The sequence below is a fragment of the Mycteria americana genome, chromosome Z (assembly GCF_035582795.1).
Source record: "Mycteria americana isolate JAX WOST 10 ecotype Jacksonville Zoo and Gardens chromosome Z, USCA_MyAme_1.0, whole genome shotgun sequence".
In the NCBI taxonomy this organism is placed as follows: domain Eukaryota; kingdom Metazoa; phylum Chordata; class Aves; order Ciconiiformes; family Ciconiidae; genus Mycteria; species Mycteria americana.
In genome coordinates, this window is record NC_134396.1 from 28,528,226 (window position 1) to 28,540,962 (window position 12,737).

Sequence of the window (12,737 nt, forward strand, 5' to 3'; positions counted from 1 at the left end):
ACTTGGTCAGAAAAATTCTTCTTCATCCACTTCTGTAATGCACTTCATTTCTCCTGATTGAAAGGTTCCTACGCCAGCTGGCAGAACAGCTTCAACGCAGACCTGTCAGCAGTTACGTCTTGAAATCCTTCTACCATTGTGTTTCATTGCCTCACTGCTGCTCCCCTTCCACCCCTGTTGTCTTCTCCGAAATGTCCCTAAACTGGCTGTGCATGAGATTTGGGCCCCGCAGTTCTATCAGTTGAAAAAAATCTGAACTCTGTACGATCCATCCTGTTATATACTTGTAAAATACAAGGACAAAATTATCTTTCTTTATCGCATTAATGATGTTTTTAATACAGAACAAAGAAACAGTTGGAGATGGGGTGAAACCGCTGAAGACTTGAGAATTACTAATGTCGTAGCATTAGATTGCTATTTCTGATGTGGTCCATAGCAATAAAATGCATTTCCTTATGATGCTTGTTTTATGGCCTGTAAGAAATTAATTTACAAGAGGTTTGAGTCCATACACAAGTGACTACATCAGTAAAAACACTGAGTGTAAGTGGCATTAATTGTTAGTTTCAGCAAGAAGACCACAAATTGATCAGGCCTTGAAAAAACACAACAGTTATAAGGCTTAAGTTAGTTGCCACAATCAGACTTCAACAGATGTGACCTGATACTTACAGCTGTACTGATCAGCCACATTTCTCTGAGTTAACTGGGATCTATAGTCTATCATGTTATCTCAATAATGATTTAAAAGCTCTTGTTTTAGAGATCTCAACTTGAAAATTTTTCCCTAGCCTAATGCCATTCCCAGAGCTGGTTCTTCTGTGTATTTAGACACATGAACAGAGTGCAGCGTGCTTTTGTGTGTGTACTCGGGGTCTATTCATTACAGTGGTCCTTGGTTGTTCTAAACCAGCCCTATCACAAGCCTATTGAAACAGTGGGTATGTGTACATGCAATAAAATCACAACAAAAACCCAATCAGAATATTAAAATTCTAGATGACTGCTGTAAAAAGTTTATAGTGGGAAACAAGCTATTATTTCTATGTGATAAGAAAAAAATGCAGTAAAAGGATTACTTTTTCTCCTCCATCGCAAATTAGTACCTCTTCATTTCAATGTTTTATGAATGACTTTTGTTCCGCCCTCCTAGTAATCTGACTTTCTTGATCCTTGTTCCTAAAGATCAGTTGTGCAGGACATACAGGTGTTAGCACAGCTGGCTTGCTGATGACAACTCTGTCCATATAGCTGTCTAGTGTGTCATCACTCATATTGTTCAGTGTCATTCTGACCTAGCCAAGCTAAAAATGGTACTCCAGCTCAAGAGGGATTTAAAAACCTTGACAAACTAAAGATAAGACATTGCCGAATGTCATATCCATGTGCTTAACTGTTTTCAGTTTAGACATGTCTAACTAATTTCAGGGTGCATTTGTCTTCTTTGTCTTTTGTTGTTTTTTTTTTCTAAAGGCTGAATAGTTTTGTATAGTTTGCCTTCAGTAAGGAAAAATCCTTGTTTGGAGAATTGTGGAATTACTGAATACATTAACTGTTATTTTCTCCAGACATAGGTTCATTTTCAGCCCAAGGTCACTGAAATCCATTCATAGGGGATGTATTACAGTGCACATCCTGCAACGATAGCGAAGCTTAGGTGCAGTGGTCAATGTTTGCAAAAAAACAACTCTGGATCAAATTAACATCTTATTCAACAGAGCGTGTAGTGTATGTGTGTGTGTAGTAATATACGAAAGCTTGAATTAAACTTATAGGTAAGCGTGGGGTAGTATTCTACTCTGAAAACTAATTTCCAGAATCATGACTAGTCATTAAGAAAAAAAAAAAAAAAAAGCCAAGCATATCCAAAACACCAGTTTTATGAGATACATGTCTCCTTACACAAATGCTGTTATACAGTAATTAATGTTATTTTAAAAAACTACCTATGAAATGGCCTGTATTGTAATTAAATATAGATTTGCATGGCAGTAGTCAAAAAAGGATAGTCACTAAATCTGTATGCTAATACAGAATTTTTTAGTAGATTTTCAATTAAATAAAATATTTGGTATACCTAATTACATTCATGTCTGGCTACCTACAGCAGGGTATGTGCAAATGCTATTTAAAACCTCCACTATCAACAGAAGTCAGACCCTTGTGTTTGAGGATGTATTCCTTCTTTTGATGAAAGAGTATGCAATGATTTGCTGGCCTTTAATGAGTACTCAAACCTAACTGTGATGGCCACGTAACAAGTATTCATTCAGCTGCACCATGTAGCTGTTTTTTCCCTTTCTCTCCTATGAGGCACAATTTTGTCTAAGCAAGATATGTTGTGATTTGGTGTAGTTTGGCTTTCGGGGGGGGGGGGGGGGGGGGGGAGAAGAGTTTGAGGGGGTTTTTTTGCAGTTCAATTGACTGGTTTGATTCCCAGTGTCATTCCTCACCTGTTTCACTCTCTCATTGTGGCTATAGTTTTCCAGTTTTCAGATGTCTGATTTAAAGTGCCTTCAGTTTAAGCAATGCAATCTTGTCACAGGTAGTGTCTCTACTTGTGGAGTGATCCTTGATTCCTGAAACATCCTGATGGAAAATATTGTGCCCATGATTATATAGGCCCTCATTCCATAAGATGAATATACACTTTTTGAGTGATTTCCTTATTTTCAGGGCAGACTCAGACTCTGGTTTTTATGAGAAACTGATATTAACAGATTGTCTCTTGGATCTGAGAGGGTGCTGTGGTATGTACTTCTTCAGATGTCATATGTGCCAAATCCTTCAGCAAATCTTCTGGGGTCTGTATTCCCTTGAAGGGCTAACACTTCACATGTGATCACTGTTTTCTAGAGAGCCCATATTCAGGAATGACAGTATATGGATATATCCTTAGAAAGATCATCTGTATTGGCAACTTACTTGAAGAACTACTGTTATCAACACTATTCAGTACTATTGTTGGTGCAAGTTCCTTCATGTATATTCACTTGTATTTTTTTGTATAAAGTAAGAGACCATCAACAATTCATAACTAAACATTAAAAAATTAGGAAGTGTTCATGAAGGTTTAATTCTGTCCACCAATGTATATACTTTTTTATTTTTCTCCTTAGTTCCATGATCATTTGTGCCACTGTAACAAAGACTTGCCCATTTAAATGAGTTACTATATAACTTATTTCTGTTAAAGTGCTTCTCGTCAAAGAAGGCAAAGGACCATTTTCAGTAGATGTGCATGTCCTTGTTTTGTGCAATATGGCCTCCATTCTACATACTGCCCTGGAGGTATGGACATTATGCAACTAAATCAGCCACATATTTACAAGACTGTGGTTAAAACTAAGATGTGGTTTGCATTCAAACTGCCTCCTATTTTAAAAAGTTCTAGAAACATTTTTGTTAATTATATGTCACGTGCAGAACACATAACGGTGTGGTAGAAACCATTTTGCTTGCACTCCTTTAGAATGATTTGCATAACATATTTGTAGCTTCTGTTATCTCAGCAATATGGTCATCTCAAAGTCAAGCAGACTAAATCATTATTTGCTGTTCACTTTTCAGCAAATCACCGCATCATTGTAGTTTTTGTTCCACTGTTTAAATTGCAGATGATATGCTATTAAAAAATAGTAGTAGGAAACAAAAGTAAAATAAGCCCAAAGTCTTTTACTTTCTAGGTACTATTTTTTTATGTAGAATTGGTGAACTTTGAACTTATAAAAGGTTCTCCTATATAGCTTACATAGTGAAGTTTATATCCATAAATAATTTTATTTTCTTTTTACCATAAGAAAGCATGGAATTAGGCCCAAAATAAGGAGCTAAAATCTCAGGTTTGTTGTACCAGTCAGACAGTAACCAGGCAAAGATGTTAGGGAGGGGTAAGCACATCTCAATACCATTTACAACTTTCTAGCATTTAGTATTATATCTCTGTTGGCATAACTGGGCATACCAGCTCAAACTGTGCAGAGAGGAAACAAAGACGTGAGCACAGAAGTGGACTGTAGACAAAATTATTGTTATCTCTGATCAGCAGAGAATTTTTAATACAATTTTTGGACATGTAGAATTAGCCCATCAATTTCTACACCTTGGTTCAGTCAATAATGTAACTTCAGTTTATTATTCAGTTTCAGCTTTGATCTGAATTCATCAGTACTTGATTGATTTTAAATTGAGTGGCTATAGTGTTGTCTTCTGTGTTGCTCTCTTAATTAATTAAAAAGTTAAACACTGTCGTAAGTCACTATGCTCCTTTGTTTTAAAATGTGTTGAGTATTGTAGTAGAGTTGTGTGGATCCGTTTGCGATTTTGCCTGTTTTCAGACAGTATTTATGTAAGGCTAAACTGAAAAATCTAATGATCATACTTAGCAGCCCAATGTTGCAGTACTTCCTATGCTCCATATAAAATCAGTCTTGCAACTTTTCACGGTCTCAGCCAAAATTACGTTTACCAAAATCAGAAATAGCCAAAATCTTCACTAGCATTGGATATAGATACATTTATATATTTCTTCTCTCTGTTTGAGTACAGGGAAGTGGAACTGGTTTTAGACATTTTTAATCATTGCAATAAGCATGATTAGCTGATTAGTTTTTTTAGATTATAGCATTAGGTCTCTAGCCTAAGGAGACCTCTCAGATAAAATAGTCTTGCTGTAGATTTCATGTGGAGAAAAAAAAAAAGGTGTCATTAAATACAAAAAAGCTCTGAAACTTGCATTGTAAAGCCTAACTAGATAGGATGGTTTTCCTCCCTGTCAAGCTGTCAAAAAAAATAAAGTTTTTTTAAATAAAATTACCAGTTTTACCTTTGCCTGATAGTTCTGTAACCTAAGTGTGTATGTGAGTACTGGGCTTACTTCCTCAGGGAATGAGGAAATAATCACAGTCTCCCAACTCCTGTTGTTACCTTTCTGGATCTCAAAAAGCAAATAGCCAGGAAGTGATGAAATTGGTTCTTAACTAAGGTTTCATATAGGTATGGCCTATCCAGCGTGATTCCATACCGGCATGGCCATTATAGCTTTCCATTCCTTGAATAGGTAGCCCACATGAAGACTGTTTTCACTTTTAAACAACGTAATGATATTTGTACAGTATCTGCCCAGTCTTTTGTTCTTACAATTTTTCCTGAACCCTTGGGAGTATTTTTCAAAGGAAAACTCTAGCTTTATTTTCTGTTTCTCAGTATGCATGTTGATAATGAGATTCACGCTTTACAATCTAAGTATTTACAAACACACAAAGTTTTGGGGTTGTTTTTTCAGTTGTGAATCTTCGTATCAAATACCATACTCTTTAAGGAGCTAATACATACTTTTCTGGTGCGGTGGTATTAATGGCATATGTTTACCACAATTCAGCCATTTTAAAAAATGGCTTTTGTATTTTATTGTTCAGTGTCAGGCCCCAATACTGAAATGGAGAGTTTGAAACTAATAGGGTTAAAAGGACTTCCAGTGTCTGTATTGTGTGTGTGTTATACCTACATTGCTTATACATTGTTTTTTTCCCCCTAGTATTAGCAATCTGCTTTTGTACTTTGACATAGGGATTTCCCCTGTGAATTTTGTCACAGAAAAAAGAGAATCATCAATATCGCAGTTAAACTTGACTTTCAAAGCTAATAGTATCTCATTTGGGGGCTGAAATTTAATAAATTTTCTTTGATTCTGGGTGAGTTTTTAAACATCAAACAATGAATTGGCCAGGGTGCAGTAAAATATTTAGATCTATTGACTACGGTTCAGAAGGGTAGAAGGCAAAACACTGGTGGTTTGATGTTGATAAATTCTTAGCACCTTAATCCACATTAATGTTTTCTTTTATCTGTGTGCATACTGGCAGCAAAGACACTGAAAAGTTGGGATATATAAGCTATAAAAACGTAAATCAAGTGTGTGTGTGTGTATGTGTATTTAAAGTAATACATTTTGTTATATTCAGCAAGGTTAACATCTGACCGGAATTACACATGCTGACAGAACACTCTAGAGAGTGTGTTTGTTCCACAGGACTGTATATCCTGAACCTAGTGCTCTGTGTGTGCAAAAAATGTGTAGAGGACCTTTCCTGTTATAAAAATTGCATCATAGTGCATATGTTTGGCAGCCACAGGTATTGACAGGAATTCTTTAGGTCAACTTGGGAAACGTAGGGCTCCCTATTCCCACAGAACAGAGCAACGAATAGAATCTTTTCTTCTTTGTATCAGTAGATGTACACATGCATACTTCCTTTCCATCAGAGCAGATTTCAAAGGCTGTGCTATTATTTGAAATACGTTCACTCATAATCAACATTTTACAAAAATCTAATTTTGTAGTTGGTTACAGAAAAGTAGTCTGGGATTTAAAATGAACGGACATACATTTTAATTCATGTTTGGTGAGTTCTTTTGGGCAAGGGAGGCTCTAAGAAAAACTGAAGTTTATTTTAAGTAGTATTTAGTAAATGGTGTATCTGTTGATTTATAGGTATTTAGTATATATTTAATATATGTCTTAGTATCAGACTGCGTATTGTCATTGAAGGCAGCAAATTATTTTTGCAGTACTAGCTATTGCTGCTCAACGGATACAGTGTACGCCACAGGAATGTGTTTCATCTGTGCATTTGTACTAACGCATCTTTGCACGTGTGTCTGTCCCTCTGTATTAGAACCTAACCTGACTCTGGCATCTCCCGGAGGTGGACACGGTAGTTTTTGCAGTAAATAGCACGAAAAATGGGTGCGTGGCAGCATACGGTCTCCGAGTGTAAGTGACGTGTCCGTGGAAGTTACGTGTTAAATACCCGTAACTTCACACCCGTGCCGACAGGCTAATTACACGTTGTGATACGTGGCAAAACGTTGCATTTTCCGCCGCGGTACCCATACGCGTCTCGCGTGCAACGCTGGCACGTCCGGTTGCATTAAAAAGACAACAGCGTTCGCCGCCTTCGGCTGCGGAGCGTTTTTACCTGTGCGTTTGCGTCGCTCCGGCCGCACGCGAGCTGCTGCGTGCACAGCCGTGCCTCGCGGGGCCAGCAGGTGGCACTGTGACACCAACGGCCTGCCGGCGCGCGCGGGCGCGGGCGCGGCGGCGCGGGGTGTGGGCGCGGTCGGCCGGCGTGGGGCGGCGCGTGCGGCTGCCCGGCTGTCCCGCCAATGGCGGCGTTTCCCGCTCTGGGCGGGCGTCGCGCGCGGCGGCCTGCACGTCGGTTAATGCCAATTAGCGCGTTGTTTCTTACAGGCAGCCCGCAGTGAGAAAGCCGGTAGCAGGGTTGGTGGTTTTTTCCTTCTGTTAATTGCCGAGCTACAGGTTGGTTTATTTTGCTTTGTTTGAGGATTATTCATTTTAATCTGGCGTTTAGCTGAATTGATGCTAAATGAACCTTATTGTTGAGGACTGATACGGCCTCCCTACAGGAGGCAGAACTCGCGTGCCAGCGTCTGGTTTGTATGATCGCATGAACTTTTTAATTTCATAGCTGATGTTTGTTTGAGCCGAAGTACAGTTACTGTTTCCTTTCTTACGAGGCTTTTACAGGGGACAGGCCTGTGAAATGTACATACCAGGTGGGCTGGTGAGCCCTTAGTGTCTCTTCTTTCCTTCTCATTTCAGACCAGGGGAAGATGCTTTTTCTTCTTAACATTCTCTCCCAGCACTCTGAATTAGAGATTTATTTGCAACGAAAAATCAATTAGTCCTAAATTTATTCATGGATTTCAGGTCCAGCGATCAATGCAAGTCCACTCAGTGGGCTCAGGGGGACCCAGTTCATCCCAGTTAATGTGTCTGAAGGGGAATTACCATTGATGCTGTTTTTTTCCCTTTAGGTCAGAGATCAGACCTTGCTGTCACGGACTGCGGCAACCAGGAATGACTTCACCCTGCAGCTACCCAAACTGCACCTAGAGACTTTTGCAGTGGAAGGGCTGAAGGGCAGGCCAGAGGTTGTAGCGTTTCAGGTTAGAGTCTAAAATAATCCTGTTTCTCTCTTTCCTTTTTTGCATCTGAGATAGAACAAGAAGCTAGACTGCTCTGAATGTGTGGGGAACAAAAAGCTTCAAAACTATTGCAGTCAACAGTTGAAAGAGAAATAATTTCCATATATACTCTTGAATACAGTATTTCAGAGATGCTGTGAACTTTTAATTCTGCAGTTATAATGTTAAATAACTGGCGGGAATATGACCATGGAAAAATGCAAATGTTATATTTGAAAATTCGTATCACTCTATCCCACACCCCCTTTCCTCCCCCCCCTAATTTAAGCAAGACAAATAAAATAGGGGGAAAAAAAAAGACAGGATTTTTATGCTGCTTCTTGGTCAGAATCAGATTTTTCCATATTACAGTTCTAGAAGTAATAGTGATTTTTGAGCATTCCTAATTTAAAAGAAACTGCTATTTGGAATTAGAAGCTATTGTGTTCATGTAGGTTTAAGGACTTGTATGTTTCAAAATACTAATTTCGTTAGGAGGAAACAATGGGGAAAAAAGAGAAATGAACTGAAAATGTACATATTTTCAGCTTTGAAAATGGATTCTGTGCAATGCCTCTTTATTGTTTTTAAGTTTGTTATGTCTTATATGCAAACTATGCCTTAGTCTTTATAGCTGTGCAGAATGACTTCATTCTTGTGATACGTTATTGCTAAAGGCAGAACATTTTGTTTTCACGATGAGAGAACGAAAGGCAGAGTGACTACATACTTCATTCATTGTGCTCTTCTATGTGAATCAGAGAGAGGAAAGCTAGTCATGTAAAGTGCAAGGAAGTCAGACAGTGCAAGTATTGCATAGTGCGTGTACATTTCTGTAGTAATCCTTTCTAATTTATTGTAGATTTTCTGTTCTAGATACAGTGTATAATTGCAGGAACAGGGTCACAAAATCAAACATTCAAGAAAGGCAGATTCTGAGCTGGACATTTCTCACTGTTGCCCTCCTGCATGCATGCATTTCAATATGATAAGGATTTAAATTATGTGTGTATTACCGTGTTTCCATAATAAAGTAGTAATATCTAACACCTGAGATTCCCATGAACTTTAGTTAACAGAGCTGTACGTCTCTAGCACACAGTAGAGTTGCAAATGTTTCCCCAATACAGTGATGATCACTTTTAAGGCTGTGCAAAAGGTTCCACAGGTGGCATCTTTTCAAAGAAGCTGTCATGGAAGTCACCAGCTTTTAAATACTGCTCTGCTAATTTGGCGGCCTATTCAGTGATAGCTGCCTTTTTTTTTTTTTTTTTTTTTTTTTGGTCCCATCCCAACTCCCATTCTTTTTTGACCTTGGAATGATTGTAGAAGCATTTGCAAGACAGCCTCTTCCTTCTTTCTTTCTAAGAAGAAGAAGAGAAACAGAAGTATAAAAAATTGCATTTCACATTGTACAGAGTGCTTGTAGTATACCTGACACATAGCAATGTATGTGCTGGGTAGCTTACTGGTGGTGCAGTATTGTAAACATATGTTTTGTTCACCCGACAGCTCCAATTACACATGGTTACTCTGTACGTACACAAACGGCATCAATGGTTCACAGTCTATCTCACTGTGGAGCTCCTTTTCTCCCCTTCCCTTTTTCCTTTTTTCCCCTTTTCCCTTTTTTCCCCTTTTCCCTTTTTTCCCCTTTTCTCCCCTTTTCCCTTTTTTCCCCTTTTCCCTTTCCCCCTCCTCGTCTCTAGTTATATAGTCCCTGTTTGATAACTTTTTAAATACATTATAGAGATTTTATTATTAAATTTCCCTTTTATAGCTGGGAGTCAGCTAATTGATTTTAATTTCTCTGTATGCAAAGCTATATTAAGGGCAATCCTGCAATCTTGAATGAGGTAAGCAGTTAGTAATCACTTTATGGACGCTTCTTATTAAAACCAGTGGAATTGTTTGCATGCATGGTCTCTATAACAGCTGCTACTACATTTATTTTATAGTTAGTCTGTGACAAGTACATTTCAGTTAAAGGCCTTATTATCTACAAGTGTTAGACATAAGGAGTTTTTTTCCAAGTCTAAATTTATTGGTATTTGGTGGTTTATTTTAAAAAATTGCATAAAAATTAAGATCCTGAATTAGACAGTATGATAGGGATGAAGCACTGGCTATCAGAACTGTTGAGTACTCACAAGAAATTGCATTGTTTTATTTTTATTATTCATGCATCCAGTTCGTGGTAGGTGGTTGGAATCAGTAATTAATAATAATTTTATATCCATTGGGTCAGTGTGTATCACTTTTTCGTCATAGGAGAGGAAGAAAAAAAGCTAGTATGTGTGTATGTGCATACACATCTGCATAGGTTATCTTTCTTCCAAAGTTTTTTGAAAGCAAGTGGCTCTTAAAGATGTTTTGAATGAAATCTGCTATCCTTAATTTACTTGATGGGCTCAGCAGCATTACCAATCTATATACTTTGTCTTTGGGAACACGAGAAGTCTTGGAATTTTTAAATTGCTGTTACCTCTATATGAATGTTTCTTGGGAAAAATATGCTTTCTTTATAGGAGACAAGTGCAAAGAAGATTGGCATAATGAACCCAAGTTGCTTGACTGTGAATCTTTATCAGAGATTTGCTTTTTTGTGGCATACTTAATTAATTATCTTGTAAAACCAGAAGATTGTTTTTTCTAACAAATGGATCCAACATTCCAAATACCATGAATGTTTACAGGGCTGATCAAACAAACACACAAATAAAACCCCTGTCGTTCTCAAATGAAATAATTGTTCAGCTGTAGGGGAAGTGGTGTGCATCTTTTAAAGAATGTGTTGTACGCTGTAGTGATAGACCTTTAGCTAATGAAATGAAATACGTGGGACACAAAGTTCTGTGTACCTTCTCCAATGCCTGCACTTCATGTAATGGCTCTTGAATTGCAAAATTACATAATAGATTAAAATGTAAGTTATTCAACAAGAATGTCCTTGCACTGAGTGTCTTCTAAAGGCCCATGCAACTAGTGAAAGTATGAGTTAATTTGTAGGCACTTGTTAAATCCTTGGAAACTGTAACAAGAATTACTATAATAGTATGAAAATGTCACTTGAGATGGATAAGTAATGAAAAAAGTGCAATATCTCAAAGAGTAAAATGGTATGATGCCTATAGCTTTGAAACACTCTCACCTGGCATTTAATTGCTGTGAAGGTTCTTATGTCACAAAGTTGTACTGTTTGTTACTTAGTTAAGTTTAAAAGTGGAAAAAATAGTATTATTTTCAAGCAGCTGAAACCATGAGAACAGGATTTAAGGTGTGCTGTGGTGGCCATGCCTGAATGTTCCCACTGAAGACAAAAAGTAGAACTGTATGTAAAGCCTTCAATAAATACAGGATATAGGGTGAAAAAGAGCAACTGAAATAATGTGGGATTCCTAATTCTAGTAGACTTGCTTGGCAGGTGACTATTTAAATTAACCAGTAGGTTATTTACAAAGGTTATCAACTCTTTATAAAATACAAAATTGAATTGTGCTACACCTTTAGGAAGAGGATAATGTTCTCTTAACGCCATTTTCTGAAAGAGGTTATTGGCTCACAGAAAAAGTGGTAATTCATAAAATTCATTCTGAATTCTGAATTCTCAAGAACTTCTACATCAAATATGTAATTAATACTCATGGCAAGCAATTTGACATAAAAAACAATGCATACAGTCCCCAAATAAACCAGATAAGGTTTAAATGTTCACATATAAATAATTAAGCATTGGTATACTCTCACAACAAATTTCTTCTGTTTGGAGATGTAGACGCAGAAGGATAAGAACTGGTATGAAAGAAACTTCTTGAAGCAAATTTAGGTACCTCAGACTAGTTTTGCAATAGCAATAGGATGTGCAATGTATACTTGATGTATAAGTGCTTATTTCCCAAACAGGGAAAGGCTGACAACTTACAAATTGGTGGCTTTGCCCTGTGTACCTAGGTTATGCTCTATATCTGCTGTTGCAGGTTGGTTTTACAGGAGGTACAGGAGCTCTTTAAACAAAGTAGAGGAGCACTGCCTTTATGGAGAACGTCCCAGATGTTCTAGTACACAGAAGTAAGATCTATTCAGGCATTGTTAGTGAAAAACAGTGGCAACAAGAAACTAGCTGCAGTTGTCAGAATCACATCCGCTGCATGTCCGAAAGACATGATCAGACAGCCACTGATCAGACAGCCACTGATGTTCACACGTGGTAGCTGCCTGCAGATGTGCAATTAGGGAAAGAATAATCTTTTTCTGTGTCATGGGAACTACCTTGACCTCTGTCTTCAAAGTCTCCATTGGTATATTTTATTAATTGGACCTATTAATTTGTGGTCGTTGCTTTTGGTCAGTATTTGGCATGGTCGGCCTCATCCCCCTCTAATATCTGGTTGCTAAAGGATATGTTGTGACTTCTGGATGTTGGTTTGGAAGAGAACCAATATTCAAAGATGAACTTGTGTTGCTGTTTTACAGGATTTATATGAATTAGAGAATACAAATGGGCAAGTTTTGTGCGTGACTTTAATGAGGATGTGAATATTTAATGCATTTATGTGGTGTATGAAAAAGCAGATGTGAGGATGAGACTATAGACAGGCTTCTGGTGTAAAAGGGGTGCACATACATGTATCTATATTTGTCAATATTTATAGGTCTTAGGAGGAAGCATTTTTTTGTGTGCTGCCCTTCACCTGAGATGTAAGATTGACCTGACTGTTGGAAATCCCTTGCATATTAAGAAAATT

The 12,737-nt window shown here is 37.7% G+C and overlaps 1 protein-coding gene across 4 annotated transcripts in view; it reads left to right on the forward strand.

Annotated features, from left to right (window-relative positions):
- Positions 1–12,737, forward strand: part of CCDC171 (coiled-coil domain containing 171) — a 158,592-nt gene that overhangs the window by 106,811 nt on the left and 39,044 nt on the right. For 3 of the 4 annotated variants that reach the window (XM_075527213.1, XM_075527216.1, XM_075527214.1), the window contains exon 23: positions 7,843–7,974. The exons of the other annotated variant lie outside the window; for it this stretch is intronic. In XM_075527213.1, coding sequence (XP_075383328.1) covers positions 7,843–7,974 — 132 coding nt within the window. The remainder of the gene's footprint in view (positions 1–7,842; positions 7,975–12,737) is intronic. 4 annotated transcript variants of the gene reach the window in all.